This window comes from Stegastes partitus, unplaced genomic scaffold, assembly GCF_000690725.1.
Source record: "Stegastes partitus isolate 25-593 unplaced genomic scaffold, Stegastes_partitus-1.0.2 Scaffold1071, whole genome shotgun sequence".
Classification (NCBI taxonomy): domain Eukaryota; kingdom Metazoa; phylum Chordata; class Actinopteri; family Pomacentridae; genus Stegastes; species Stegastes partitus.
Window position 1 is genome coordinate 197,095 of NW_007578802.1, and position 27,809 is coordinate 224,903.

A 27,809-nucleotide genomic window follows, 5' to 3' on the forward strand; every position below is an offset into this window, starting at 1 on the left:
CTAGAACCGACATCTTTAACTTGTGAACTCCAGGTTCTTTTCCTTCCCAAAGGTCCACATCAACATTTAGAACATGTAAAAACTGGAACCTTGTCTGGTCCAACTTCACCACATCAGGTTCTACTGATGTTAGAGCCTCAACAGGTGGTGAAATGTGACCAGAGACTGGGTTCTACTAGAACCATGGATCCATCCAGAGACAGACACTGACAGGAACTTTCTGGAGACACAAAACCAGCAAAGTTAGATTTTTTTCCAAAAGCCAGTAATTAAAAACGTGTCCTCTTCTGGATCCGTTCAATCATTTGGATTTACTGCAAACTATTCAGTCCGTGTCCTCGTCACATTTCAGGGCTGTGAGAGTTATAGTTCAAGAAATCTGCAGGTTAGAATACTGAAGAACTAATTACTGCATCATGAAGAACCTCAAGGAGTTCAACTGTAGGGAAGGAAACTTGGGGACGTCCAGTAAATACCAGGACGTCTCCTCCTGAAGACTCAGCTACGAAGTTTTGGTGGGAAGTTGGACAACAGCCTGGTGTCCAGACGGGCAGCAGAGAAGCTACTTCTGTCTGAGAACATCATCAAAGACAGACTGAAACTCTTCAGAAGGTTCAAGGACCAGACAGCAGAAGACATCTGGAATCTGGAGAAGAGAGATGCTGCCATGAGTCCTGAGTTGTCCCCACAGTGAAGCCTCCTGAGACCATCCATGAGTCAGGTCGCTCACATTTCTGCCCAAAAGCTGAGAATAAAGAACGACGAGCAGGTCGGTGGAGTCTGAGCAGCGTGATGGAGCATCAGGTCCCAGGCAACGGGTAAAGCAAAGCGGCTCAGAGATCAGCATGCTGAAAACTTCCCAGAGCTTAATCTGACTGAGAACCTGTAGTCGATCCTCAGAAAGCAGGTAGACAAGCACAAGTCCACCAGCTGTGATGAGGCCAGAAAGGATCCCACCAGTCAGAGGTTTGGTCCAGAAGCTGACATCCAGAGTGCACAGGTCACGATGAAGAAGGATCAACGGCGTTTCAACATGCAGACAGTCAGAGAGTTTCAGGCTGTTTGATGGAGCGATCTGTGTCTGTGTTGATCAGATCAGCTGTAGCGCCGCCGTGAGCAACGATCACAGAACCACTTTGGTCCATTTCACTTGTGTAACAGCTGCTGCTGCTGCTGACCCTACAGCTACTAACCCGTCTCTTTATGTTTTCTCGAAGGCGTGCGGTTTTGTCTGCTTTATCTTTAGCGTGAGGGATTCCTTCATGTGTGTGTGTGCAGGATGAAATCTGCACCAGGCTGAAGCCGACTGGAAAACAGACCCACGAGAAGAAAGGAAGAAAGAAAAGCAGCAGAACAGAGGAGAGAAAACTAAAAGTCCTAAACTCGGAGAAAAGTTAATGATTGGTGACGAGCGCGGGTCTTGTGGTCGTCGCGGCAACCACCGACCACAGAGACGGTTGCCATGTCATCATGTCAGAACATGTTTATTTATGCTGCTGCCGGTACCGCCGAACACACACACACACACACACACACACACACACACACTGTGGAAAGATGAGTGTTTCATACTTGCCCTTTACACTTATTGGTCATAACACTCCACGCCCCGAAGTAGAGCTCACAGCTACACACTCACACACACACAGATAAACAACAGAAATGCCACCACACACACACACACACACACACACACACACTGCTCCTACATGCATGAGGAAATCGCTGCATCATTAGGTATCAAACCACTCGCTGTAATGAAGAACAACTGGAGGAGAAAAGTTCAGCTGCAGTTTGAAGGTCTCTGAAAGTCTTTCTGCGACATCTGATTGGTTCTGTAAAGGCTGATCCATGTCATCTATTGATTATTAATCTGATTATAGGGATTTATCAAAATGAAGATGCTGATTTCATACAAGCTGCACAGTTTCCTGGAGTTGTGATTTCACAAACTGTTTAACTGAACAAGCTGGAACTACTCATTTGCATGAAAAGTACAAGTTTAGTTTGATTGAAGCGGAGTCCAGGAAATGCTCTGTGTTCTTCATGTTTGGGTGATTTTGTTCAGAATAACATACTACTTTGTTTTAAAGCTCACGTTTCAGTAGGAAACAATCGACTCAGGCTGAAACTTGCAGAGCGAAGTTTCAGGAGACACCCTGATTGTTTTGGTCCTTTCATGCAAAACAACAGAAGTCACCCTGAGAGTAAAGATGTTATATTTCATTTGTGGATAGTTGAACTTATTCCTCAGCTTCAAGCCACTGACTGACGGGACGGCTTTACCTGGTCGGCCACTAGAGGCTGCTCGTCGTCAATGTCAATAAAAACTTCGCCAGAACTCAGCTGGGGCGTCTCACCTGCAAATACAAGCACAGCACAGATGTCAGGATTCATCTGCAAAGGTCAGGACTGGAGCCAGTCAAGGTGTCTTCATCTGATCAGTATCAGCGTGAACATCTGATGCCACACAGGTGTTGGAAAGGTAAAGGATGCAAAGTGAATAGTATTTTTAATCCCTAACTGGCAGCGTTTCTGATTAATGATCACAGTCTGGTTGGAGGTCCTGAACCTCCTCAGAGTCTCTGTCATGGTCCCATTGCTGCTAAACTCCCACAATGCTCTCTGCTGCCAACCAGGAAGTGACACCTCCTCTGGTCTCTACAGGATTAAACAGTGAGAGGCTCCACCTGGTGGAACAACCAGGTACTACAGCTGTTCTATGGTACGTTTACTGACATCATGTAGAGGAATATCTCTGGTTTGGATCTTTGTTCTTATGCCTCCATCAGTCTGTGCCTTACGTCTCCATCCGTCCACGTCCTCCTCATCCTCCACAGCCCGCTCCTCGTCTGGATTGAACCGGTATTCCTCCAGAGACCGGATGGTGCACTGACCGACCACCGGCTTCCTCCCAAACTGGCGGTTGTCGATGACTTTGATGACGATCGGCGGCATGTAGAGCTCCTCACGGGGAAGTCTCTGAGGAGGGAGTAAAAGAAAGTAGGAGGTGAGGAAGGAAAGATAATAATGAAAAGTTCAGCCAGCAGGACTCTACGATGTCAAGATGTTTGCTGTTACTTTAATCATTTTTTATGTTTTCTGCCACATTGCTGTCAGGTTTTTTTATAGGATTGTTTTTACAGTGTAATTGGTTATGCCACCTGCTCGCCTGACGCTGATTGGCTCTGGCTGCTGATTGTCTGAAGCTGATTGGTCACGCCTTGGTGACCGTCCAATCAGAGCATCATTACACCTTCGCAGACCGCTGAGGGAAGAAATGACCGAATCCCCTGAGATTTGATCGTTGTGAAGGAATCAGGGCACAAACGTCGCGTTGAGTGAAGATTCAAAACAACTTCCTGACCACAGAAATCAGCGTTCGCTGTAAATGATGCTGCTGCTGCTGCTGCTCGCCAGCTGGCGTCACTTTCTGCCTGAACACACAGACATCGACCCGACTGTGTCGCTCTGAGCTCCAAACAAACACCTGAGCAGCTGATTGGGGTTAAAAACCTGCAGAAAAAGCAAAAATAAAGGTTCCCGTGCCGCCGCTGAATGCCAATTAGGAGGATTTAATGTAAACTGGTGATTGCAGCTGCTTTACTGGAACCAATATACCTTCATGTAAAAAGCCTTTTCTGTTTCCTGTTCAGTGTTTTAAGGGCTGCATTTATTTATCATACCTCAGTATATTACATCTATTGTGCCCTGGAGCTGATTACAACATTATTATTCATATATATCCCCATTTTTATCCTATTATCGTGCAGGAGTGTGTCCCTGGAATTACTTTTTAGAGTTTATAGAGTCAGCTAAGCTAACTAACTTAGAGCTGCAACAAGCACAAAAATGCAATAAAAACTTACAGCGAGGCAAGAAATGATCTGTAGCATGTATAATAATAGGTTTCCAGTGTGCAGAAGTTATCAAAGTACAAATAAAATATGTAAATATATGTATAAATCAGTAGCTGTGCATTAGTAGGAAAAAGCAAACCCAGCACACACGTGTTTATTTAGATGATTAATAATTAAAGAATATTTATCTAGAAGACATGTTTAATCCTCGTGAACAACTAGTGACTATTTTACCAGCAAACGTTTGACTGATTGAAGCGTCTTTAGGTGCACAACGTTCTGTCATTTCGTCGTACATCTCATATTTCATACATCTCCGCTGGTTGTTGAGCTTCAGAAGACAAACAGTCGACAAACCTTCACGTCACCGTTTGATCACTGGACCTCTCTGAGCTTCATCGAGAGCTGAAGAAGAAAACGATGCGAAGCTGTTCAAGCCTTTACAGCAGCTGCAGACAACATCGCCGTGAGTTCGCTCAAGAGAAAAAAAGGAAAGTCGCTGTAATCTGTTTGACCTCTCCGGCTTTAAAAGAGGCTTAAGTGAGGCTCATGATGCTCAGCTCTCACAATAAACTGAGAGAGCGAACATGAGGCGGTTAGACTCTTCAAAGAGCTGCGTTTAAGGAAACTATGCACATGACATTTTCTTATGCCCCCGCGGCATACGAAAACACTTACGCAGTCAACTTAAGACCTTAATATTGTTAACATTAAATGCTTGGACTGGGCTCCGGGGGTGAAACTTAAAGGAAAACTATGTGCATATTTCCACAGTCCGGTTGAGGCTGTCACACTCTTGCGGTGGTCAAAACAGGACCTTAATCGTGTTAACATTAAACTGCAGGAGCCAAAGCAAGGGGGCTGCATTTAGGGGAAAAATATGTGAACATTTCCATCCTCCAGTTAAAGCTGTCATAATAAAACACCGAGGTGATCAACTTCAGACCTTAATATTGTTAACATTAAACTCCGGAGCCCGCGCTGGAGCTGCCGTTAGGAAAAATGTGCAAAATATTTCCATATTTCAGTTTAGGTTTTCATAAGAAAACACTTAGGTGGAATGCAATGGCACCGATGTAAACTGGGTGGAAACAGGCTCTCAGAGGACGGATAATAACGGCTGCTGAGGCTCCTCGCTTTGGATCCTGTGGTCGCACTGATGAGAGTAAATGAGTGAATCAGAGACACTTTGAGAAGAGTGACAGCAGAGTGGAGGTGGGTGGAGACCCGCATGGAGCCGCTTAATAGCATAAAAACCCTCGTTTGAGCTGCTACAGATGGATCCCACTCGTGCTACGGAGCTCTTTAACCTCTTTCAGCTCATTGTTTTGGTTCGAGTTGGTTTGACTGGAAATGACAAACTCCTTATCGGCATAATTAACCAGCAGCTGGTTAACAAGCAGCACCAAAAGACCTACACTGGCCTTGTTTAATCAAGTTTTACCTTCATTAAATTCATTTCTGAGCCTCAGAACTTGGCTGGTGCAGCAGATAGACGCATGACTTTGGTATGCTGGATGTGTTTTCTGATCATTTTCACCAGCAGAGCTCATCACCAGCTTGTAATTCTCACTTTAACAGTTAAACACTTTGCAATATTTGCATTTTTAACAGTGTCAGACTGGTTGCAGCCTGTTCGCCCCCCTGAATTTATACTTATAGACGTGTTTTGTTCCCTTAACGGTGAAATATGTGAAAGATTTTTGACATTTAGCTCGCTTGTTAGCATGTGGATCCATCTGTGTCACTTCAGACAGTAGTGATGCTCCACTGCTTTTATGGGGTTTTTTTAGGGTGAAAATATTAAAATGTCCAGGTCTGGACACACTAAAATATTTTACAGAACTTAGTTTTGAGAAATAAATAAGTAAACATGTCTGAGTTGCTGCAGCAGCATGTTTTCTGGATTTCTAGATCCATCGCTGCCCTTCTCCTGCCAAACCTCCCGTCCTCCTGCTGCGAGCATGCACGCCGCTCACGCTGGAAAACCAACCAAGCCAGGACTGTGTACAAACACCAAGTTTAGCTTCACACGGAGCAGAAGGCTAGCCGAGAGAAATCCACTGAATTCAACAGAAACATCAGAACTGAGCCGTTGCGTTTGTGTTCACATTAAAACTGTCCACAAAAAAATGAAAATCAAATAGTGAAACTTGTCAAAACCTGTAAGTGAACCTGCTGAAAACGCCGCCACTCAAACCAGGTAATAGCATAAATACACTGTGCAGAACGTGAGCTTCACCAGAGAACCAAAACAGAACTAAACAAGAACACTGAGCTCATCACGCAGTAGCTGGAGGACAGACTTCATCTGAACCTGCTGTTTACGTGCTGTGACAGTGGAGCACATAAACCTCCGCTGACTCCTGCAGCAGCAGAATCCTGAGATTGCATGAGTAAGCTCTGACCTATTCTCTCCTGAAAGAAAAGCCTTTTGGGTGCCACATAAACAGCAGACCTAATTGCAGCTTCCTGCGGTTCGCTCTGCAGCGGCCAACTGTTGTGAGTCACAGCAGTACAGTAAGTCTGAGTGGAAACAACAGCAGAGGCTGAAGAAGCAGCGCCGCAGCCAGAAAGCAGCTCGTATCAGCTTCCTGAAGCCCAGCCAGGTCCTTCTGGGTGAGCTACTGTGGCCGCTCTGATTAAAGCCCTCTGGCAGAGCTGCTGCACATTAGCTCAGCTTTTCTGTTTCGTGTGGAATTACAGCCTCTTTGACAACATTAAACTGGCCTTTTGGGGGAAACAGAAACAACAACACTAACAAATTAGCACCTTTCAGGGTTTATAGGGAGAACTTGTTCACAATTAGGAGTCTGTTTACACACCTGGAGAGCAGGAGGGAACCGCTGGTCTCATCTGGAGCCGAGGCTCAACCAGGAATCTCACTCCTGTACAGCTAAACCACATTTACAGTCTGAGAGAAACCTGCTTTCTCACCGGCAGATAGCACAGCAGAGGTTTGTTTTCACGGTTGGTTTAGAGAAGCATCCTGCAGTTCATAAAGACTTTGCTCTATATTCCTCCTGTAGTTTTTTTTAGTGAGTTTCTTTCCTCCAAAGCAGTTAATGGAAACAAGCCTAATCTGTGTTTTTAATTTAATCTCCCACGACCCTCATATTCTACCTGCTGAATGCATCGTGAGGCTGTTACATGTAGAAACAACTCCACATGTTTTATGAACTAGTTCAGAGCTTGTTAAGAGTCTTTAGATGCTACCAGCTGGTTCTAGAAGAAACGATCAGAAACCAGGTCCAGTGTTCAGACTGAGACACCTGGATGGATGTAGAACTGATCTGGTGTCAAGTTCTACCAGAACCCAGATGTGTTCTTCCTCCTAAATGTCATGTGTCTATCTGCTGTACTGATGAAGTTCTGAGGCTCAGAAATGATAGAAAAAGTCCATTAAAGTGATCAATCTGGACCCTCCTCTGTGGACTTGAAGGACCTGGACCTCTGGAACATTCACAGTCTGAAGGTAGAACTCTGGTCAGTAGATGAAGGTGCTGCAGAACCAGAACCAGATGTTCTGAGGAGGTTCTGGAGGATCTTTGTTCAGATGTGGTTGATTGTATATAGAGTAACTCTGCTGCTGTTCCGTCTAACTGGAGCGATTCACGGTAACTTTGTACATTTGGAGGATCTCAGAGCTCCTAAAAAGAGAATTCAGGACTAAATGTTTTTCATTTGCTGCGATGGTCTCCCACCTCTTCATGCTCCTTCTGAACACTTTTACTTTTGTCAGTTTTGGTGCAAATTTACTACAAAATCCCGGCGTCTTTATGAGCTCAAACCCTTGGACCTGTTTCCCTGGTTTCTGGACTCGTACAGAAACCTCTACCTGCCGTATATCAGCCCTCTCTGGCTCAGCGGCGGCTGAAGACGTCTGCTTTATGAGGCATCAAATCCAGTTGAGTTTACGAGTTCAGTTTTAAAGCATCTAGTCAGCATTTGTACGTCGGCCATGGCCGTGATAAAACCTCCACCCTGCATTTATGTTGCATTAGTAATGTATACGCTGGAAAACCCTCCGCCCTGCATCTTTACAGCTCTGGGCTGCTCACGCTTTATGTCTGAAACCTGCAGCAGCTTCAGGGTTCGCCTGGAAAAACAGAACGATGAAGCCGGACGAGTGACATGAGCCACATCACAGCGGCGGCCTCGTTAGCGCTGATTACACTCCGTTCTCACCACATCGAGGACGAGCGTGTTCACGTCGAAGTTGGGCTTCTTCTTCACACTGCGGATGACGCAGCTCTGGATCATGGCGCCTCCACACTCCACCTGCAGGCTGGGAGACGTGACGCTGGCCAGCTGGAACGTCTTCAGGTTGCGGACGCCCCACGCCAAGACCTGATGGAAGAGACACGCAAACATTCCTGTGGTTAGGAAAATACTCAGCAGCGTTTACATCTTTAACTGTGATTCTTTCAGCTCATTTACAGATTTTTATCAGCTTTGTTGAATCAGAGATAATAATAAAAGAGTAAAATCATTCAAAAAAAGTAATAATTTGCACGTCAACCATAAAAAAATCCAAATAAAATAAAATAGAAACTGTAAATAACGTCCTAAATTCAAGGTTTTACAGACAGTTCATGGTAACTTTACTGCCACGTCTGGTCTTTTACAGGTATTTAATAATGTATACATGATATTTCTCATGTCTTTACATGTATTTTTTGTTATATTACAATAGATAAATTAGTTCATTTAAAAAAATCTGTTAAATTAAGTAACTGAGGTGCACACAGAGGATCCATTTCAGGTGATAACTATCATAAAATCATTCAAAAACATATTAATTTACACGTTAACCAGAACAAAACAAGATGAATTAATAAATAATGTATAAATAATGTCTGCACGGTGGATTCTTCCTGCATTTTATGGTAAAGTTATTATTATTTCTGTAGTAAAGGGAACTTATCGTGTTAAATTACTATTTTTTTTCTTTTTGAAACACAAATTCAATCATATTTGCTGTAGTTTTCTGTTATTCTTTGGCTGAAATAATAAAAAGTTTCCATTACATGCAGTATTTAAAGGTTTTTACGATTGCTTACATTGTTTTTTACATCTAATTGTCATTAAGTCACTCAAAGTAAATGAATGAAGAAGGCTGTGTGCTGTATCTGAGTGGGAACAGCAGCCAGATTTATTTTTTATTTCTTTACAGTGAAAATCATTTACTGAATCAAAATCCCATTAAAGTTTGAGAGCACCTTAAAATCACACATTTTGTTTGACCCACAGTCCAAAGATATTCAACAATAAAAACAATAAAAACACATTTCTGTTGCTTTTAATCTTCCATGAAAACTCAAACGTTTGCCGACTGAAACAGTAAAATGCAGAACACGGCAGCAGACGGAGCAGAGCTCGTCGATACCTCGATGGCGGTTCTCTGCAGCACCGGTTTGATGCCCTGAGGAACCATGAAGACGTTGGGTTCTCTCTGGGGAGGCGGGTACGGAAGGTCCGACTCCTCCGGCTGCCAATAGGAGCGCAGGACAGTGGCGGGTCAGAGTGACGTCACGGACAGAGACTCACGACGGCGGCTCATGCCGTTTACTGATGGACAGACACTGATGAATGTTGAACGACTGGGTTTAGTATCGATCGATGGTGTTAAATCACACAAACAGATGCACTCTTTAAAATGTTGTCTGTGGAAGACTAAAGGCGACATGTCTGTTCATGTTTGTCCTCCTACGATAGAACTATATGTACAGAAATATGATGTGATCCTGATGTAAAGCCATTTAACTCCACCGTCCAGTCGGCTCAGGCGGTTGTTATCAGTTATGTGAGATTTTACACAAAACTCCTCATCAAGTCAGAGGATTTTCTGAGCTCGAGTCCCATCTTGGACCACACTTAGAGTTCTATTCTTTGGCTTGTTTTTGCTGTTTTCACTCCGTGTTTGGTCACATTTTCCCAAAAACGTGATTTTTATGAGATTTGAATGCACTGAGAAATCCCTTCACACGCATCAGGATCGTCTTCGCTTCCTACAACTGAAATAAGTTGTAATTAAACTTGTGGACCAAACTTGAGCTGAGCGAAGAGACCAAATATCACGTAGTTCCCAACTAGAAATCGACGCTGAAACCTGAGAGGCTGCTTTCTGCTTAAAGACTAAACATCAAGTGGGTGAAACTCTTTACATGAAGTTTGACATGTTGACACATGTCCTCTTTAGGCAACAAGAGACCGGTTAATGGACAGAACACTACCGTAAACAGAGAGGACGAGCGGTTAAAGAGGAACACACGAGGAGGCCGATGCGACGGCCGGGCTGGAGCATGCACGTGTTTGGTGTGGATGGAGGGATGGGATGGACTTTTCTTAGTGTGTCTCTACATGTTGTACCCATTGCTGCAGGTTTTCAGGGAGGAATCCTGGAAACATCAACTGAGGAGGCAACGGTGAAGGAAAGCAGGAGGAGACGAGGAGTCAAACAGGAGAAGAGACAGTTCAGAGATCAGGTGTTGGACTCAGACGTCGTGCGTTACTTTAAAAACTCAATCATCTGTGGACGTTTTGTTTCTGGAGATGCTGAACATTTAAAATGAAAACACGAGAATTCGCAGATCTAAAAACAAAAATTCAGCCAACAACACGTGACAGAACACAGTGTTCTGGTTCAGAATAACAAATATGGGAAGTCTAAATCAGAGACGATGCAGCAACACGTCTGACCTATGACTCACATGACGATAACAGAAGATACTGAAGTCATGCCAGTTTTAAAACAGTTCTATCGGGTAAGATGTGGTTTTACCTCGTCGAGGACGTGAGTGGAGGTGAAGACGTCTCCCTGTGGGTGAGACGAGAAGTTTAAAGGCTGGACAAGGAAGCAGCAAAAAGCTAAATGAAGAGAGACAAGTCCAAGAAATGAACCGACCTCTTGACCTGGAATATGATGAATCGCTGGCTGTAGAATCAGAACAAGGAGATAAATTATTAGCATGAAGTCCACAGTCACAAACCAGAACATCAGCGTCCTTCCTCCCCAAACCTGGAACGTTTTACAGGCTCTCAGAGGGAAGAGGAGATCAAGCATCAGCAGGTTAGGAGAGCAGTGAAGGAGCTCTGACCTTCTCTCTGCGGATCAGCTCGAAGGCGGCCAGCAGCTCGCCGGCGTTCTTGTCTCCCAGACGGACGGGGAACCAGGCGAGGCGAGGCGACGGAGTCAGAGACGGCTGACAGACGCAGCGGCCCATGAACTCGTCGGCTCCCTGTCCGATTAGAACACGACACAAACGTACGACATGTCGACACGTCAGACTGTCGTGATGTAAAAACAATCCTCGTACCATCTACACTCTGGAAAATCGTCTATTTCTCATGTTTTTACATGAAAAAACCACAGCGGCACCATGTCAACTAACTGGCAAACAAAGGGTTAATGTCCTGAATGAATGTTTAGACGTTAAGATGATGACAAAGAAGAAGAAGATAAAGGTGGAAAGGTGGACGAAGGAGAAGAAGAAGAAGAAGAAAGGAGGAAGAAGAAGAAGAGAAAAAAGAAAAAGAGGAAGAAGGACAAGAAGGATAAGAAAGGAGGCAGAAGAAGAAGCAGAAAGAAGAAGGATAAAGGAGGAAGGAGGAGAAGAGGAAGAAGAAGAAGAAGAGGAAGAAAAAGGAGGAGAAAGGAGGAAGAAGGACAAGAAGGATAAGAAAGGAGGCAGAAGATGAAGTAGAAGAGGAAGAAGAAGAAGAGGAAGAAAAAGGAGGAAGAAGAAGGACAAAAGGACAGTTTTTATTATATATCATAAATGTGACACTGAAAAAAAAAAAAAGCACCAAATCTACGTTGGTGCTCATCAGGACTAATTCCCTGCTGCTGTATAAACGTGACATCTGTGAGGCTCACGTATGAGTCCTGGTCGTACAGCTCCACCACCACGTTGGGAGGGTTGGCCGCCGTGGCCTCGGCGTCTCCAAATATCTCCACCTCGTAGAAGATGAGCGTCTGGTCCCAGGTGGGGTTCAGAGTGTTCCGGACCGTCACCGTCTTCTGGGACTGGTGGAGGAAGGACACGATGGCGTACGGGTCTGAGGAGGGACAAGCACTCGTTAGGATCCTCAGTGTTCTGGTTTAATCGGATCGGTGGAACCATCCAGACCGATCAGACGGTTCCACCTGCAGAACATCAAGGAGCAGGCTGCAGGTGTTCACAAGTGTTCACACTTATCTCACAGCTGTCTGTGGATCAGCTGCCACACAGAAAGCTTCATTTTCTCAACGTACAAGTTAAGCCGAGACAGATTTCTGTTTGTGCTTCGACAGCGACACAGAAGAATAAGAGTCACTTCTCAGGAGACTGTTTCTCCACTTAAAGTAGTTCTGACCAACCAGAACATGTCCACACGGGTTCAGTGCAGACGGTACAGAAATGCATCTGTGCTGTAGAGTTCAACCAGTTGAAGTGAGTGTGATGCTGGTTCAGCTGTGGATTTAGCAGAAGAGTGTGTACAGACTGTTAAAGGCTGCAGGGATGAAACCAAAGATTCTGACTACAAATGCTACCAACAAAGACAAACAAAACAGTCCGACATGAGTTAAAAAAAATGTCAAATGACAGAACAGAACTGCTTTATAATGTCCACAATGACTCAGAATTACTCTAGATGACTCAAAACTGTCCAAAAATGGGTTTAAATGTGTAAAAACTGATGACCTGAAGATGACCTAAAACTGTTCAAAAGGAGGTAAAAATGACCCCATGTGATGTGAAACGTGTCCAAAGGTACTGTCAGGATCCTGGAAACAGGTGACTGAACAAAACTCAACCTGTAGATTACTGTACAGTTTAAAATGACTTTATAATGACTCAGAAACTGTCCAAAACTCGTTTACAATGATCCAAAATGACTTTAAGCTCAATAGTGCATGACCCAAAAATAACCCAAAAGGACTCAAAATACCAAGAAGAGGTGTATAGATTGTGGCTGTAGAACTGATCTGGTGTCAGGTTCTAGCAGAACCCAGATGTGTTCTTCCTCCTAAATGTCATGTGTCTATCTGCTGTACTGATGAAGTTCTGAGGCTCAGAAATGATGGAAAAAGTCCATTAAAGTGATCAATCTGGACCCTCCTCTGTGGACTTCAAGGACCTGGACCTCTGGAACATTCACAGTCTGAAGGTAGAACTCTGGTCAGTACAGAACCAGATGTTGAATCCAGGTTCTAACAGTGAGGCTGCAGCGTCACCACAGAGATAAGACGACGGTTTGGTCCCTTTAGCGTCTCGTATTCAGCAGCTGAGTTCTAACGAGGGTTCTCACAAGTATAGCGACACAGACTCCTGCATGCATGCGTCCAAGCCGTCCTGGCGTCCGGCGCGGTGACATCAGCAGCTTGGGAATGCCGAGCTTGAGACGGAGCGCTGGGAACGCCGCTCGGAGAAGTTTGTTATTCCAGGTCACAACCACACACACACACACACACACACACACACACGTACAGTTACACACAGCGAGTAGTTTGTTATTCCAGGCCGAGTAAAGAGTCTCTGTGGAGCCGTTAGCATCAGAGTAAACACAAGTTAAGATGCTTTTTCCCACCAGCCCTCAATTAACCCTGTAACACACACACACACACACACACACACACACACACACACACACACACACACACACAGTTAGCTCATAGCGGCAGCGTACAAACAGCCCAGGGGGGTTATGTAAGTCAGCAGCCTCTCAGGGACACAACCAGGGCAGCATGAAGAGAGGACGACAGGAGGACGGCTCTGGATGTGGAAATCTAGATCGTCGTTAAAAATGCATTCAGGAAGAGGCAGAAGGCAAAAGAGGAAAGGTCCCCACACAGAAAGAAAGAAAGAAAGAAAGAAAGAAAGAAAGAAAGAAAGTGCATTTACAAATCAGAAAGAGGACAAAAGGCAGAAGCGAACATGGCAGGATTTAAAGACTCCACCGATACAGAAACGAGGTCAAATTAATCAGTCAGTCCGAGTAAAATCAGTGACAATAACAACACATATCTGCACAATAATGACATGTTTAGATGATTTAAACACCGTGAAAGAATAAATTACTGTTAGTAAAAACACAAATGTTTCATGTTGACATGTTGGTCGGGGTTCTTTTTATACGTATAAATAATAATTTACTGTGATTTTAATAAAAGAATTACCTGTAACTTAACAGAACTGTGGTCCTACATTTTTTATTGGTTAAAATACAAAACTTTTCTTTTAAAAAAATGACGACAAATATCAGCAAAATGACCTTTTTGCTGATGTAAATGCAGCAAAAACAAAAACGTCACTTTACGATCAAATGTTTTACGAGGAGACATTTGTAAAAACACAGATTTTTGATGTTATGTACAATTAGGAGCCTGTTTTTTTCTTTTATATCAGTAAGTAAATGAATATGTGTAAATTATTTATGCCTTTACTGGATATAATTAAAACAAAATTGGGACTACTTTCAGTCCTTTTACACATATTTTTTCTTCTACTAACAGCAAATATGTGTAAATTAATGTTTTTTCAGATTTAAATGCAGTAAAAACGTTACTGTCAAATGCTGTAGAAGAACGATTGACTCATTTTTGATGTGGACAGTATTTATAGCTTTTGTAAATTTATGTTTTTATTTTCTGTGATTTTACTCGTTATCGTCTGCAGTTTACCAAAACATAGAAAATCAGTTAAAAAGATTTGAGCTGTGTTTGATACAAAAAGCTGGTGTAGAAAAGGCAGAAGGAAAGAAGGTATAAAGGAGACTGAAGTAAAGGAGACAGGAAGACGTGGGTGCCTGATGATGAACGCAGTGGAGCTCATCCATCAGCTGCGCTGATCCGTTCCCTGATTCCTGGTTTCAGTCTGCGGTTGGACGTTTCTTTCTCTCTAACTAACCTCACATCTGTCACCCCTCCGTTTAACTCTGCTTATAACGTTCTGTTTGCACGTCTGTGGTGGCTTGTTTCTCGTTACACGGCAAAAAAAAAGAGTTAAAAATAGAAATATTCTGGCGGCTGAAGCACCAAAGAACTGCTGTGAAATAACACAGTCACCCCCATCAGTTAAAACACAGCTTCTAGGTTTAATTCTAAACGGCTTCATGTGTAGTTTTTGGCCTGTAAATGTTTAATGAAGGATATTTAAGCAGTAGAATTATTTGTAAATGATGCTTCACACTATCAATCACACGTAAACTCTGAAAACTGCTGCTGCAACGCTTACATTACCTTTAAAACACCAATAAAGAACTCTATTTATCGATCTTATGGTTCAATCTGGAGCTGGAGCTCAACTCAGTTTAAACAACTAGGTTTCTGTCCACCAGGTGGCGCCAACGATCCGTATGACAAACACATGACTGGTAATTGAGCGTAGAATACCTGAGAAGCTGTCTTTGTCCATGGCCAGCAGGTCTCTGGCCTGATACAGGTAGCAGCGCAGGTGATATCTGGTTCCACCTGCAGACAACAAGCAACAACGCTGAAGCTCAGGTCACAGGTTTATCCACAAAGACTCCAAACTACCACATGAGTTTACTGTATCGGCTCCTATTTGTCTCTGACACTCGTGTTTAAAGCTGCTGTGAGCTTTGGGTTTTTTTAAACGGATGAATAGTTTTCTGTTTTCTGACTTACGGTCAAAGAAACATGAAATAGTGGGTCTGTTGACTCCGAACGTGGTGGTGACCGACTTGTCGTCGTTCTTGTCTTCGATGCTGCTCTGTAGGGAAACAAAGACAACATTCAGACAAAAGCATGAAATGTTTATTCTCCTACAAACATCCGACTCCAGCTGTGACGAGGAGACAAACTGGACACTGACACCAACAAGGAAACTGAAACGGATTGAGAGGATTTCGTTTCTGCACATACATAGAAAGTGACTCCACATTTTTATTTCTGCTGTTTCTAAGAGCAGCTCTGATCTCCTGTTTGTGTTGAATCATCATCAGCTTCTCTGTTCGGTGTTCGTCTCCACAGACATTCAGTAAAATCAGCCTCATGTTGTTGGACTTCCACATGAAGCAGCTTGTAGCTCTGCACATCCAGAACCAACACCTAGAACCTGTCACCTCCAGGTCCTGGTTCCTACCAATGATCCACATCAACATTTAGTCTTAACGTCTAAAACCAGAACCTTGTCTGGTCCAACTTCACCACATCTAATCCTGCTGATGTTAGAGCCTCAGACGGTGGAGAACCATGGATCCATCCATAGACAGACACTGACAGGAACTTTCTGAGGAACCAGTTACACCGTTTGATTCACTTTAAGCAAATCTTGAGTAACTCTGGGAACATTCTGAGCAGCTTTAAACAGTTTCAGGTCATTTCTGGACTGATTTTAAGTGATTTTGTAGAATTCTGAGCCATTTCAGACACATTTCAAGTCATTTCAGACAGTAACGGGACATTTTGGGGCAATTTGGAGCGATTTTAAACTGCTTTAAAGTCTAAACATCTAAAACCAGAACCTTGTCTGGTCCAACTTCACCAAATCAGGTTCTACTGATGTTAGAGCCTCAACAGTTGGTGAAATAAGACCAGAGACTGGGTTCTAGTAGAACCATGGGTCCATCCAGAGACAGGAACTTTCTGGATCAACACCCTCGTTAGAAGATTTTGCACTTTCTTTCATCTATAAGGTCAATACTTCCACACAAAGAAAACTTGAGTTGTGTGAACAAACTAAACAGCCGATCGTGTCCCTTTTACTGGACCTTGTCCAGCTCCGTGGCTCTCCAGAGGCGCTGCTGGAGTTGGTGTGTCTCCGTCGCTGGTTGCAGATCGGAGGCTCCGCCAGCCTTCACGCTTCAGAAACAGCCTCCTCCAGTGTGTCGCCAGTCTGTCAGTGTTTATTCTGCGTGTCATTCACGGGCATTACTGCAGCAGCCTCCTCTGGCAGGCCTCCCCACCAGATCTGGACGTCTGGCTGCAGGGATTTGCTCCCTCTCAGCCACAAGTACAGTCGGGGTTGGGCAACAAGCAACTGATTGGAGCTGAGGTCGGGGCTCCGAGCCGGCCAGTCCCCGAACTGGGTACCGCGCTTCTTAATGGACCTGGCTCCGTGTAGTTTTGAAACAGGACGAGGCTGAAGTCCCTCAGCTGGTGCCAGGATCGGAGACACGTTATTGCTTCAATACCGTTACAGGCTGCTGCATTAAGAGAAGTGCTCAGTTTTCTCCCTGCTCCCTGTGAGCTCCCAGTTCCAACATGTCCTCCACTACAGCAACAACCAGCTACACGGTGAGAGTGGCCGGTTTTACCAAAGCTTCTGACGGGCCTTTATCCGTCACCTACCACCACCGAGACGATGGTGGTTGGTTCAAAGAAACACCAGAGCTTCTGTCCTGCAGCAGAATGACAGCGAGCTGCAGTCAGAACATTCTGCAGCACTCTGGCTGTTGGGATGGAAGAATTCAGTTCTATGCAGGTCCAAATCATTTAATGGCTCCAGCAGAGGCCAGATTATTGATTATTGTTGCTTAAAAATGAAATAAAAAAGTGGAAAATGGTCCAACCAGGCTGGTGTTGGTCCAGAAAGTTCCAGTCAGTGTCTATGTATGGATGGATCCATGGTTCTACTGAAACTAAACTTGTTTTAATTCTCATCAAACTATGAATCAGAGATGGATGCAGGCATCATCCTGGATAGCAGCACCATCAGGTGGAAGCGTTTTGTCACGTGGACACAAGTGGACCCGACAGCATCACAGAACCACAGAATCCTGCAGAACTCAGACCTTCAGCTCGTCCTCTAACCTGTCTGTGTGGTTGAGGTGTTCACATACTTTCCTCCCGGTTAGTGCAGTTATTAGACTCTACTCCCACCAGCCCATGATGAACGCCATCCCTCACCAGAGAACACTCCAGAGCAAAGATGGCCGCCGGGCCCGTCTTCTCCAGCGGCTCCATGCGACACCTCCAGCGGCGCCTCCTGAAGCTGTCCGTCTTCCTGGGCTTCAGGTGGAACTTCCAGCCGAACAGCGAGGCGTACTCCCAGCCCTCCCTCTCCGCCTCGTCCGGCCGCTGCTGTGGATAAAAATCGATAACTCAGCTTTTAATCAACAAAGACGAGAAGTCAGAGTTTTAAAGAGATGCTCAAAGGCCACAGCTGAGGACGCTCGTTTGTGTAACTTGAGCTCCATCTAGTGGCTGGTTCAGGGAGCTTCAGCTACTCACATGGAGCTGCTCAGAGCTTCATTTTCGTTTTTCTATTGTCTAACCGAGCCAGACAAAGATTATTAATCCAGATTGTAGCTGCAAGGATGTAAACAACAAATAGCTTCGTGCTCTCTGCTTCTGTCCACCCCTCCTTGCTTTATATCGCTCTCTCAGTTCAGTTCAATCAGCTATAGGGTCACTCTGTATAAAATCAATGAAATCTGCACAAACTTCCTCCTCAGACCTCCTCAGAATCAGCTGATAACTTCTGTACAACGACTTTAATACATCTAATGAAGCCATGCAGAGTTCTACCTTCAGACTGAGAGCGTTCCAGAGGTCCAGGTCCTTGAAGTCCACAGAGGAGGGTCCAGATTGATCACTTTTTAATTTAAAACCAGGTCCAGTGTTCAGACCGAGACACCTGGATGGATGTAGAACTGATCTGGTGTCAGGTTCTAGCAGAACCCAGATGTGTTCTTCCTCCTAAATGTCATGTGTCTATCTGCTGTACTGATGAAGTTCTGAGGCTCAGAAATGATGGAAAAAGTCCATTAAGGTGATCAATCTGGACCCTCCTCTGTGGACTTGAAGGACCTGGACCTCTGGAACATTCACAGTCTGAAGGTAGAACTCTGGTCAGTAGATGAAGGTGCTGCAGAATCAGAACCAGATGTTCTGAGGAGGTTTGAGGAGGAATAATTCAGCCAAAATATTTTACAGAACTCAGTTTTTGGGACTCAAATTACAAAGAAGTTCTTGATTTGACACAAACTGATCCATAGAGAAAACTCCAAAGTTTCTAAAGCTACAGATAAAAAACAAAAGAAGAGTTAGAGACTAAAACGCAGAGAGAGATGACGTATTTGTGTAGTGCCTCTGACAGCCAGCAGGGGGAGACACGCTGCACGTCTCAGTGTGTTGGCTTTAAAGGTTCTGATCTTCCTCTGCTGCTACCTTTCTCAGAGCGTCCATCTTCTGCTGGTCCCGTCGCCTCATCCGGATCCAGCGCCTGCGTCGGTTGGTGTGGTACATCTTCTCAGCCGGGACCCAGGACTTGGGCCGGCGGTCCGGAGGGATGGTGATGCCGTACTCCCAGCCTGGACACAGCAGGACAGGTGAGTTCAGGTCAGTCAGCTGAAGGAGACGCTCTGATGAGACTGTGCTCACCTTGATCGTCCACGGCCCTGTTCAGGTCCTCGCTCCACTCCACCTCCTCCCACACCCAGCCGGGAGGAACCTCCACCTCGTCCTTCGGAACCGCCTTCTCCCCGTTCTGACACACAACACGGGCTTTTAGATTTACTGACATGAATGAAGGCGTCATCTGTACAAAGACACACACGCACCACATCCGTGTAGCCCTCCGGCATGCCGATCCACTGTCCTCCCGGCAGCCTCATCTGGTTCTCAAACACCTCCTCGGTGAAGGTCATGTGACCGGCGTCCACGTCAAACAGCAGCCTGAGGCGCCAACACAAACCAGCACAGTTACAGAGATCATCTACAATCTGAAACCTGTCAGTGAGCTTATTTAACTCACTGGCAAAAAGCTGAAAGCAGAAGTAGTATAAGTATTAGTGCCCCCTGTGGCCCACTGAAGCTTTGGTGCAAGCAGGTGAGTCTCACCTGTCCGTGAGGATATGGAGCAATATTTAAAGGGCCACGAACACTGGCAGCATGTTTTATAAATGTTTTTTTAAATAAAGAAAAAATAAAAGTGAAAGCAAAATCACAAAAGACCGGTGTAAATAAATAATAGTCGGATGTGTAAGAGTGAAAAATCTGCTTTGAATCAGGAAAAGCAGAACTTAGAGAGACTAAAACCAACGAATAAAACTAAAACTAAAATGAAATAAAAAATGATTTTAAAAATTAAAGAGGTCCAAAAGAGAAAGCAAAAATAATAATAAAACACGTGCATTCAAAAATGTAGAAGAAACTTGAAAATAAATAAAAATTACATTTAAAAATCACAAATGTGAAAATAAAAAATAATGAAAAGTAAAAATAAATCGTGACTCATGTTGGCTCGATCAGGAGTGGAAGAAAACTGAAAAACATTAACAACAAAAATTAACATAAATAAATAGAAATTTTAAAAAATTAAGAAGAAATCCCAAATAGCAGATAAATCAATTAAAACACAAATAAACTCAGAAATGTGCTTTGAAGCAGACTAAAGTGGATAAAAACACAAAGATATTGGAATAAACAACTGACCAATGGACACTCTCAGTGGGTCAATAAAGGATATATAAAATAATAGAATTAATCAGAGCAGAGAGGCACACGTGGAGGCCGACTCACGTCTTCTCGGGGCTGATGCACCAGTCCCCCGCCCAGGTCCAGCCAGGTGACGGCTTGAAGCTCTCTTTGGGCAGCTTGACTCGGCCGGTGACGTCGCTGAACTTGGGGTAAGTCAAGCCCGTGGTTCCCCAGCTGCCCACCAGGGCGAGCCGAGTCTGGTTCTCGTACTGCAGAGAGACGAGGGGCTGGATTATGGGATGTTCATTTTACTGTGTCTGCAGCTGTTCAGATATGAAGACAGTCTCACGTATGGACGCTTGGCCACGACTCCTCGGCGTCCGTTTGTAAACCCAGTCAGTGTTGCTGAGTCAGGACCAGAGTCCTTCCAGGGAGGCTGGAGGCTGGTGACTGACACTTCACTACATTATTATTCAGCTTCTGTAATGTTTTCAAATCCAGCTGCTCTGTGGTGACGTTTAAGCACAAAAACAATTCATTTTATTGGGAAAAGTCCTGAGTTGTGTTGACAACAGTGTCCCAACATTAACCACATGCTAGAGGGAAAAATTCTCCGTTTTACAAGAACCGTCTCCAGAGTCACTTCTACTGTTTGATTCGTTGCCTGAAATGTAGTGACAGCAACAGAACCAGCTCAGAACATCTGGCTGAACTCTAATCATGACTTCTACTGACGTCTACAGACTTCTGTAGAAGTCTATCGTACTGCCCTGCACACTAGAAAATACCACTAAAGACGTGTTCTGTAGATCAAACACTGACGTTGTTGGGGTCGGGACCAAGTGTCCGTGTGTGTGGTTCTGGAATCTTTCTGCAGCAGCTTCAGGACATAAAACCTGCCCGATCCCATTTCAGTCGTGAGGTGTTTCTTACCGTCTCGGCGAAGACGGACAGTTTTCCTTCGGCGTACTGGTTGAAGTGTTTGACGTCGGCAGCCAATCCGAACCACACTTTGACCCTCAGCTGACCGGGAAGTTTGGCCTCTCCGCTGCTGCCCTGCGGACGCTACACAACAAACACACAACGAGAGAGACGGCGGTACCATGAAAACAAATCAGTCTGTTCTTCCCTCCGACCGAAACAGAATCAGCTTGAGCCCCTGAGTTCATAAATACAGGAATGAGAGGTTCAGGGTTTAGATTGTGACAACTGGAGTAGATGTAAAATGGATTTGAGCTAAATTGACTTTATGTTGCAGAGAAAGACTGGCTCAGAAAAAACACATGAAGATCCTGCATCTGTGTGGCTCGTTGGTCTAGGGGTATGATTCTCGCTTAGGGTGCGAGAGGTCCTGGGTTCAAATCCTGGACGAGCCCCTTACCTTCTTGAACTGGTCTAAAAGCGTTCTTTGGTGGACCTTGATGAGTCTTTACTGGGCTCCTCTTCTACTTGTGCTATAAAACTTGTTCTTTACTCACCAGTTGGTTCTATAACTTAGGCTTTGCTGACTGATGGGTCATCTCTGTGAACACCAGGGGCTCGTTGGTCTAGGGGTATGATTCTCGCTTAGGGTGCGAGAGGTCCCGGGTTCAAATCCCGGACGAGCCCTTTATTCTCTTCTTTCATATCACACACAAGATTGGAAATAATCCACACCTGTGATGTTGTCAAAGCAGAACCCTGATGGAGACTGTAGCGCTGTAACTGAACATCTTATGGGTCAGAATCCAACCTCTGCTTCATGTTCAGAGAACAGCCCACATACCGTCAACGATTATGTGACGTGTTTCATTAGATGCTTCTATGATCAGACATTATCAGTATATTATTTTTTGATATGTTCTACTTTCAGTCTGGCATTAATATAAATGTCACCCAGCCCAACAGTGCTCTACTATATTCTATTTCATCTTCATAATAATATAAATTTAAATATACTGGACATTACTGGGTTTGTAGATTCTGAAGAACAAAAAAAAAACAGACCTTAAAAAGCAGAATTTTCCTCTTTTCTCTGAAATCAGCGTCTTCTTTCTATCAGTAAACTGTTGTTCTTCTACACATGCTGCATACAGTTGCTTGTTTTTAGCATTACTTTATGTGATCAGTAACGCTCTGAGCAAACATCGCACCACTAGAGACTCAACTCAGGTGAATCAGGTGACAGGAAGTCAGCTGATCCTGAGCAGGTCCGAGGGAGGTTCGGTCCGATCCGGCTGGTTTTATGTGCAGCGACTCGGGTGTGTCTGTACCTTGAGGAAAACGGTCTGCAGCTGTCCGCAGTGTTTGCCGCAGTGCTGCTGGGAGAAGATGACGCTGTGAGCTGGGATGCGGTGAAACGCCACCCGCCGGTCGCCCTGCAGCATCCAGATCACGATGTCCGGGAGGCTGTTCTGGGGCTGGACGAGAGACATGCACAGCACAGGGGCAAAGACAGAGAGAGAGACAGAGGGGGCATGAATAGAGATTAGCTTCTGATGAACCCAGTTTATCTCCACCTGCTCCATTTCTTCATAGAGATTCAGTGAAACAAGGAGTCTCAGAAAACAGAGGAAATAAGTGCAAACTCATTGCAGCCAGAACTTATTCTAACATTCAAACAATAAATGGAGAAATTAGCAGCTCAGGAAGCCTGTTTGATTCACTGCATCAGCTGCTGATGAATCATTTATCTATTAAACACGTGTTTTTCTGTTTATGGTTTAACAGATTGTGCAGAATTCACAGCCTGCTTCCACAGAGGTGCAGGACTTTGTGTTGCACTGGAAAACTAGCGCACAGTGAAACAAAACACATAAAGATCCTACATCTGTGTGGCTCGTTGGTCTAGGGGTATGATTCTCCCTTAGGGTGTGGGAGGTCCCGGGTTCAAATCCCGGACGAGCCCTGTATCCTCTTCTTCCTACACAAGATTGGAAGTAATCCACACCTTTGATGCTGTCAAAGCAGAACTTCCCCTCATGTGATGGAGACTTCAGTGCTGTAACTCTTTGTGCTGGATGTTTTACAACTAAGAACCCAACCTCTGCTTCACGTTCACAGAACAGCCCACATACTGTCAACGATCATGTTTTTTTTTTTTAACTGCCCTCCAGCCTGCAGCCGGGAGCTTCCACGCACCTCCTCGGCCATGGTCCTCAGCCGGTTGGCCCAGTCCTCGGCCTGCTCCAGCACCGTGGACAGCTCGGTTTCCGGTCCGTGTTTGAGAGCCAGCGCCGCCGCCACGATCTGCTGCAGGTGGAGCGTTCGGATGTGCCTCAGCGAGCGGTCCAGCGGCGTAGCACACTGCCAGTGGTCGAGGGAGGGCAGCTCCTGGCTGGAGAGCAGAGGGAGAAAACAAGACGATACATGGAGAGAGGTGCAGCATCAACACACAGGCTGCTGTCAGGGCGAGAACGTAGGAACACTGAAATATAACACGATAAACAGTATGTAGATGTATATGTGAATGTATTTATGAGATAAATGACATCTGATGCAGCTATATGAACCAGTTTAACTGTCGGTTCCATTTGAACTCAACCAAATCTGATCTAAACTCCCACGTGACCTCCACACGATGAATATCTTCACAGAAGCCCAGATTGATCACTTTAATGGACTTTTTCCATCATTTCTGAGCCTCAGAACTTCATCAGTACAGCAGATAGACACATGACATTTAGGAGGAAGAACACATCTGGGTTCTGCTAGAACCTGACACCAGATCAGTTCTACATCCATCCAGGTGTCTCAGTCTGCAGAGTAAATCTGGTTTTTCAGGTGTCTATCTCCTGTCCGGTACACATTATGAGGGCTAAAAACCTGGGGACTGATTAATTTGTAAACGATTCCTGTTGTCAGCGGTCAAGTGTTTCACAGTAACTTGATTATTGTCTGTAATAAATAGCAGGCTGGAAAATAAATGCTGTGCAGTCAAAAGTAAACCCTTTTCCTCTGAAATGTGCTGAAGTATAATGCAAATGGAAAATGGAACTAGAGAGTTTTTAAAGAAGTGCTTTCATTCCACTTCGTGCTGGATGAAGACCTGGCTGAGGCAGCGTGTACCTGCAGTCTGTGATGACCTGATCCAGCAGCTCGACCACTCGCAGCTCCACGTCCTCCAGGTCGCTGCCTGACTTCACCTGCAGCTGGACTCGCTGCAGATTCGCCTCCTGGACACACAAACATGTTCACACAGGGCACGCTGTGACAGATAAAGGGGCAGTTTTCTTTCTAACGAGCCTCACGATCACCCTGAAGTCAGACTAATACTCGTCTTTACTGGTAACAGCTATTAATAAACCACATCACAGGAACACTTCATCAAAAACACGCTAAAAAACACTTTGACCGTCAGTTTGTTTTGTTTCAAACATCCTGTGAATGTTGCTAAACGTTTGAAACAACAAACGTTATCTGAAGCGTTGTTTGTCTGCTGGCTGGGAAACGTTTAGACCCTCTGAGTCCCAAAACCTGCCAGCAAGTCTGAACGTTTTTAAAATATTACACCAAGAAACTGTGAAAACAGAAAGAATCAGCGGATGTTCGACCTTCCGACGGTCCTTGAACTAATCATCTGTTGGGAAAACCTGAGCTTAAACCTGTGATGTTTAATGAAAATCACTTTTTCCTTCTTGTCCTGATGAATAGGTCACAAAAAATCTCAAACCCAGTTCTGTAAAAAACTAGAGTTTGATGTGGCTCGTTGGTCTAGGGGTATGATTCTCGCTTCGGGTGCGAGAGGTCCCGGGTTCGACTCCCGGACGAGCTCTTTAAAGTGTTTACCTCAGACAGAACTAATCCAGCTTCTTAAATGTACAGATTGAAGCAGAAACCTGTAACATTAATGCAGACCTGCTCTCACGTTCAGGCTCTAAAGCTGTCATTGTCTAAGGCAACGCACCAGTCTGTCTATGACGGCCAGCAGCATGTTGAGAGCCTCGATCCTCGGCTTGATGTCTTCCCACTCTGACGACAGAACCACCACCGGCTTGACGTTTCCCCACGGCAGGTAGTAGTAGTGGCAGCCTGGAACAGGTTTAATTTAAAATCAGCAGCTTCTACAAACTAAACTCAAAACAGGTTTCCAGACTTTTACGTTCCACCTCGGCCAACATCTTCTTATCAACTAGTCAAAAGAGTTGAGAAACTTTCAAACATGTTCACTACGTATGCAGCATTCATTTATGTGTGAATTAATAGTTATTATATTTATTCTATTACTTTAAAAGTAAGCCAATTTCCTGCACATGTATTTTATTTAACAGCACATTTACATCACTTCACGGCGCGCTCACATCTGTTTGCTGCAAACTTACACTGTAAAAAAAACTTTTGAGTTAAACATCTGGCAGCAGAGGAGCAAGAAAAACTGCAAAGTCAGGATATTTCAGCTGATTTAAACACAGCAGAACAGCAGTCAAATGTTGTAGAAGAATGAATTACTGTTTGTTAAAGGTACAGACTGTAATTTTCAGTGTGTTTCCAGTTAACATGTACATTCATACTTTTTTGGTTTCACTCAGTATTATCTGGAATTTAACTGAATCTGTAAAATAACAACAATTAACAGCAATGAACGCATTTTAGTGCAGCAGCATAATGAATGCCCACATCAGGCTGACTGCCCTTTAAACGTCTGTAGGGTAAACCAGTCGACCTACCGTCGAACACGGCCCTGCTGAACTGAGTGGTGGAGGCCAGAGGCAGGCAGGTGTAGTCAAACTTGTTGCCGTAGTTACCGATGCTGACCTCAAACTGGATGGCATCGTCCACGTCCTGGAGGAGCGTGGCCGAGTAGAACGCTACGAAGAGGGAGAACTTCCTCTTCCGGAGAAACTTCTGTAAGACGGAGGGAAAGGTTTGAACATGAGGGGCATCAGAAATGAATCCTCCTAGTTGGGGTTCTGTCTCACCTCCACCACCAACAGATCGTCGGACGGGACGTCTTCGGTTCTCTGCTCCGGCTTGTCCACCAGTTTGGTGGTTAGCTCCAGTAAGACTCGACCTCGGTAGGCCACGCCCTCGCCCTGATGTACAGAAAGAGGGGGCGTGGTCACTTGATGTCACATGGTCAAACACTCGAAGGTAGGTTGAGTTAAACAAACCCAAACCCACGTTTCCAGTTCATGCTGAAATTAGGTTAGGGAATCTGGAATCTGGAGATGTCACTAATTACTTTCACTAACTAAAATCTAGCTGATCTGTGATGCATTTACTGACATCACGTAGAGAATCCGGGTTTTCTCCTTCTGGTGGAGCTTGAAGACACTGCCTATAAAAACCTTCCTAATAGCTCCTCTAGTGGCCAAACACTCCACAAAGTGCCTTTCGATCTAAAGCGACAGTGTTTTATTTTAAAACGAAAACAGGTGACAGGTTACCTTTCCCAGGTTTAGAGCCTCGTGTGGGTCATTGAAGCTGGTGAACTCTCTGGGGCTGCCGTACAGGTTGACGAAACACGGACCAAACGTCGGCAGAAAACCCAGACTGTCATCAACTGCAACGACAGAAACACTGTCGTCAGAGACAGGTTCGGATGCTGAACTGTCATTAAAATCAAGGAGATCAAATAGGATCAAATGATTAAATTGAAGCTACGGGATCAGATGTTTTCTAGATTTCGTCACGATTGAAACAGGTGTGATTGAAAGTGAGAATAGAAATGATAAAAATGAAGCTACAAAGGTGAATTAAAGGCTGAAATGTTTCACACAAAGCAGCAGAGAGGACGGTGGACGTACTGCCGGGGTGGACGGTCCGTGGAGTCACGTCATCTGAATGCGTAGAGAGGAAGGATGGTTCAGAATCACAGACAGAAAGGAGGCAGAAGTCTTTGAACGCCACTCAAACCCAAACAGAAGCACCTCAAACACAGCACGCCCAACACTCACGTGTTAGTTTTAAGGCCTTAAAACAAGTTCTGTGAAGTTAGGGAAACTATTTAAACTTCCACCACTGCAGGAAGAGTAAAAACCCAGGAACACACTTTACATGTTCACTGTCAACCCCTCAGACATGGAATCGTTTAAGAAATTAAAGGGCTCATCCAGGACTTGAACCCAGGACCTAACACACCCCAAGCCAGAATCATAGCCCTAGACCAACGCGTCACACAACCAACCTCCTCATAGACAGCTCCAGCTCGCTTGCCTATGTACTGATGGTTCCTTGTTCTTCCAGAGTTTAGATTGCATTCATCTCTGTTTAAGCTCACCAACAACAGGACGTCTTATGAAAAAGGTGTGGCTCGTTGGTCTAGGGGTATGATTCTCGCTTAGGGTGCGAGAGGTCCCGGGTTCAACTCCCGGACGAGCCCTTTAAGGTCTTAAACTGGTTAGTTTCCACATCTAAACCTGTGCTTTAGTGGACCTGGATGAGTCCTGATCAGGTATAATCTGCTCCTCCTCTACTTGTGGTATTAAATTAGTTCTAACTCTGTACCTCAAAAGCATGAAGAACCAGTTCTTACTCACCAGTCTGGACACGTGATGTTCACACAACAAACCTCCCATCAATCCAACATATCTGTGACTGTTTCAGTATCCATACCACTGATAGTTCAGAGGACAAATTCATCTTTACCTGTGATTAAGGCT

The 27,809-nt window shown here is 44.7% G+C and overlaps 1 protein-coding gene and 5 non-coding genes across 7 annotated transcripts in view; 5 read left to right on the forward strand and 1 right to left on the reverse strand.

Annotated features, from left to right (window-relative positions):
- The window catches only part of dysf (dysferlin, limb girdle muscular dystrophy 2B (autosomal recessive)), an 89,726-nt gene that overhangs the window by 37,516 nt on the left and 24,401 nt on the right, over window positions 1-27,809 (reverse strand). For both annotated transcript variants that reach the window (XM_008295693.1, XM_008295694.1), the window contains exons 17-41: window positions 26,955-26,987; window positions 26,595-26,710; window positions 26,127-26,240; window positions 25,875-26,052; window positions 25,115-25,239; window positions 24,277-24,383; window positions 23,350-23,545; window positions 22,482-22,628; window positions 21,163-21,294; window positions 20,332-20,498; window positions 19,371-19,485; window positions 19,192-19,297; window positions 18,979-19,121; window positions 17,716-17,889; window positions 15,493-15,577; window positions 15,238-15,315; window positions 11,740-11,921; window positions 10,961-11,101; window positions 10,768-10,797; window positions 10,645-10,680; window positions 10,233-10,274; window positions 9,250-9,351; window positions 8,049-8,210; window positions 2,805-2,982; window positions 2,287-2,360 (exon numbers count right to left, since the gene is read on the reverse strand). In XM_008295693.1, the coding sequence (XP_008293915.1) occupies window positions 2,287-2,360; window positions 2,805-2,982; window positions 8,049-8,210; window positions 9,250-9,351; window positions 10,233-10,274; window positions 10,645-10,680; window positions 10,768-10,797; window positions 10,961-11,101; window positions 11,740-11,921; window positions 15,238-15,315; window positions 15,493-15,577; window positions 17,716-17,889; window positions 18,979-19,121; window positions 19,192-19,297; window positions 19,371-19,485; window positions 20,332-20,498; window positions 21,163-21,294; window positions 22,482-22,628; window positions 23,350-23,545; window positions 24,277-24,383; window positions 25,115-25,239; window positions 25,875-26,052; window positions 26,127-26,240; window positions 26,595-26,710; window positions 26,955-26,987 (2,963 nt within the window). The remainder of the gene's footprint in view (window positions 1-2,286; window positions 2,361-2,804; window positions 2,983-8,048; window positions 8,211-9,249; window positions 9,352-10,232; window positions 10,275-10,644; window positions 10,681-10,767; window positions 10,798-10,960; window positions 11,102-11,739; window positions 11,922-15,237; window positions 15,316-15,492; window positions 15,578-17,715; window positions 17,890-18,978; window positions 19,122-19,191; window positions 19,298-19,370; window positions 19,486-20,331; window positions 20,499-21,162; window positions 21,295-22,481; window positions 22,629-23,349; window positions 23,546-24,276; window positions 24,384-25,114; window positions 25,240-25,874; window positions 26,053-26,126; window positions 26,241-26,594; window positions 26,711-26,954; window positions 26,988-27,809) is intronic.
- Window positions 21,534-21,605, forward strand: trnap-agg (transfer RNA proline (anticodon AGG)). Its single transcript has one exon. It is a non-coding gene; the product is annotated as a tRNA-Pro (tRNA).
- Window positions 21,766-21,837, forward strand: trnap-agg (transfer RNA proline (anticodon AGG)). The gene has a single exon. It is a non-coding gene; the product is annotated as a tRNA-Pro (tRNA).
- trnap-agg (transfer RNA proline (anticodon AGG)) lies at window positions 23,045-23,116 on the forward strand. Its single transcript has one exon. It is a non-coding gene; the product is annotated as a tRNA-Pro (tRNA).
- trnap-cgg (transfer RNA proline (anticodon CGG)) lies at window positions 24,911-24,982 on the forward strand. The gene has a single exon. It is a non-coding gene; the product is annotated as a tRNA-Pro (tRNA).
- On the forward strand, window positions 27,458-27,529 carry trnap-agg (transfer RNA proline (anticodon AGG)). The gene has a single exon. It is a non-coding gene; the product is annotated as a tRNA-Pro (tRNA).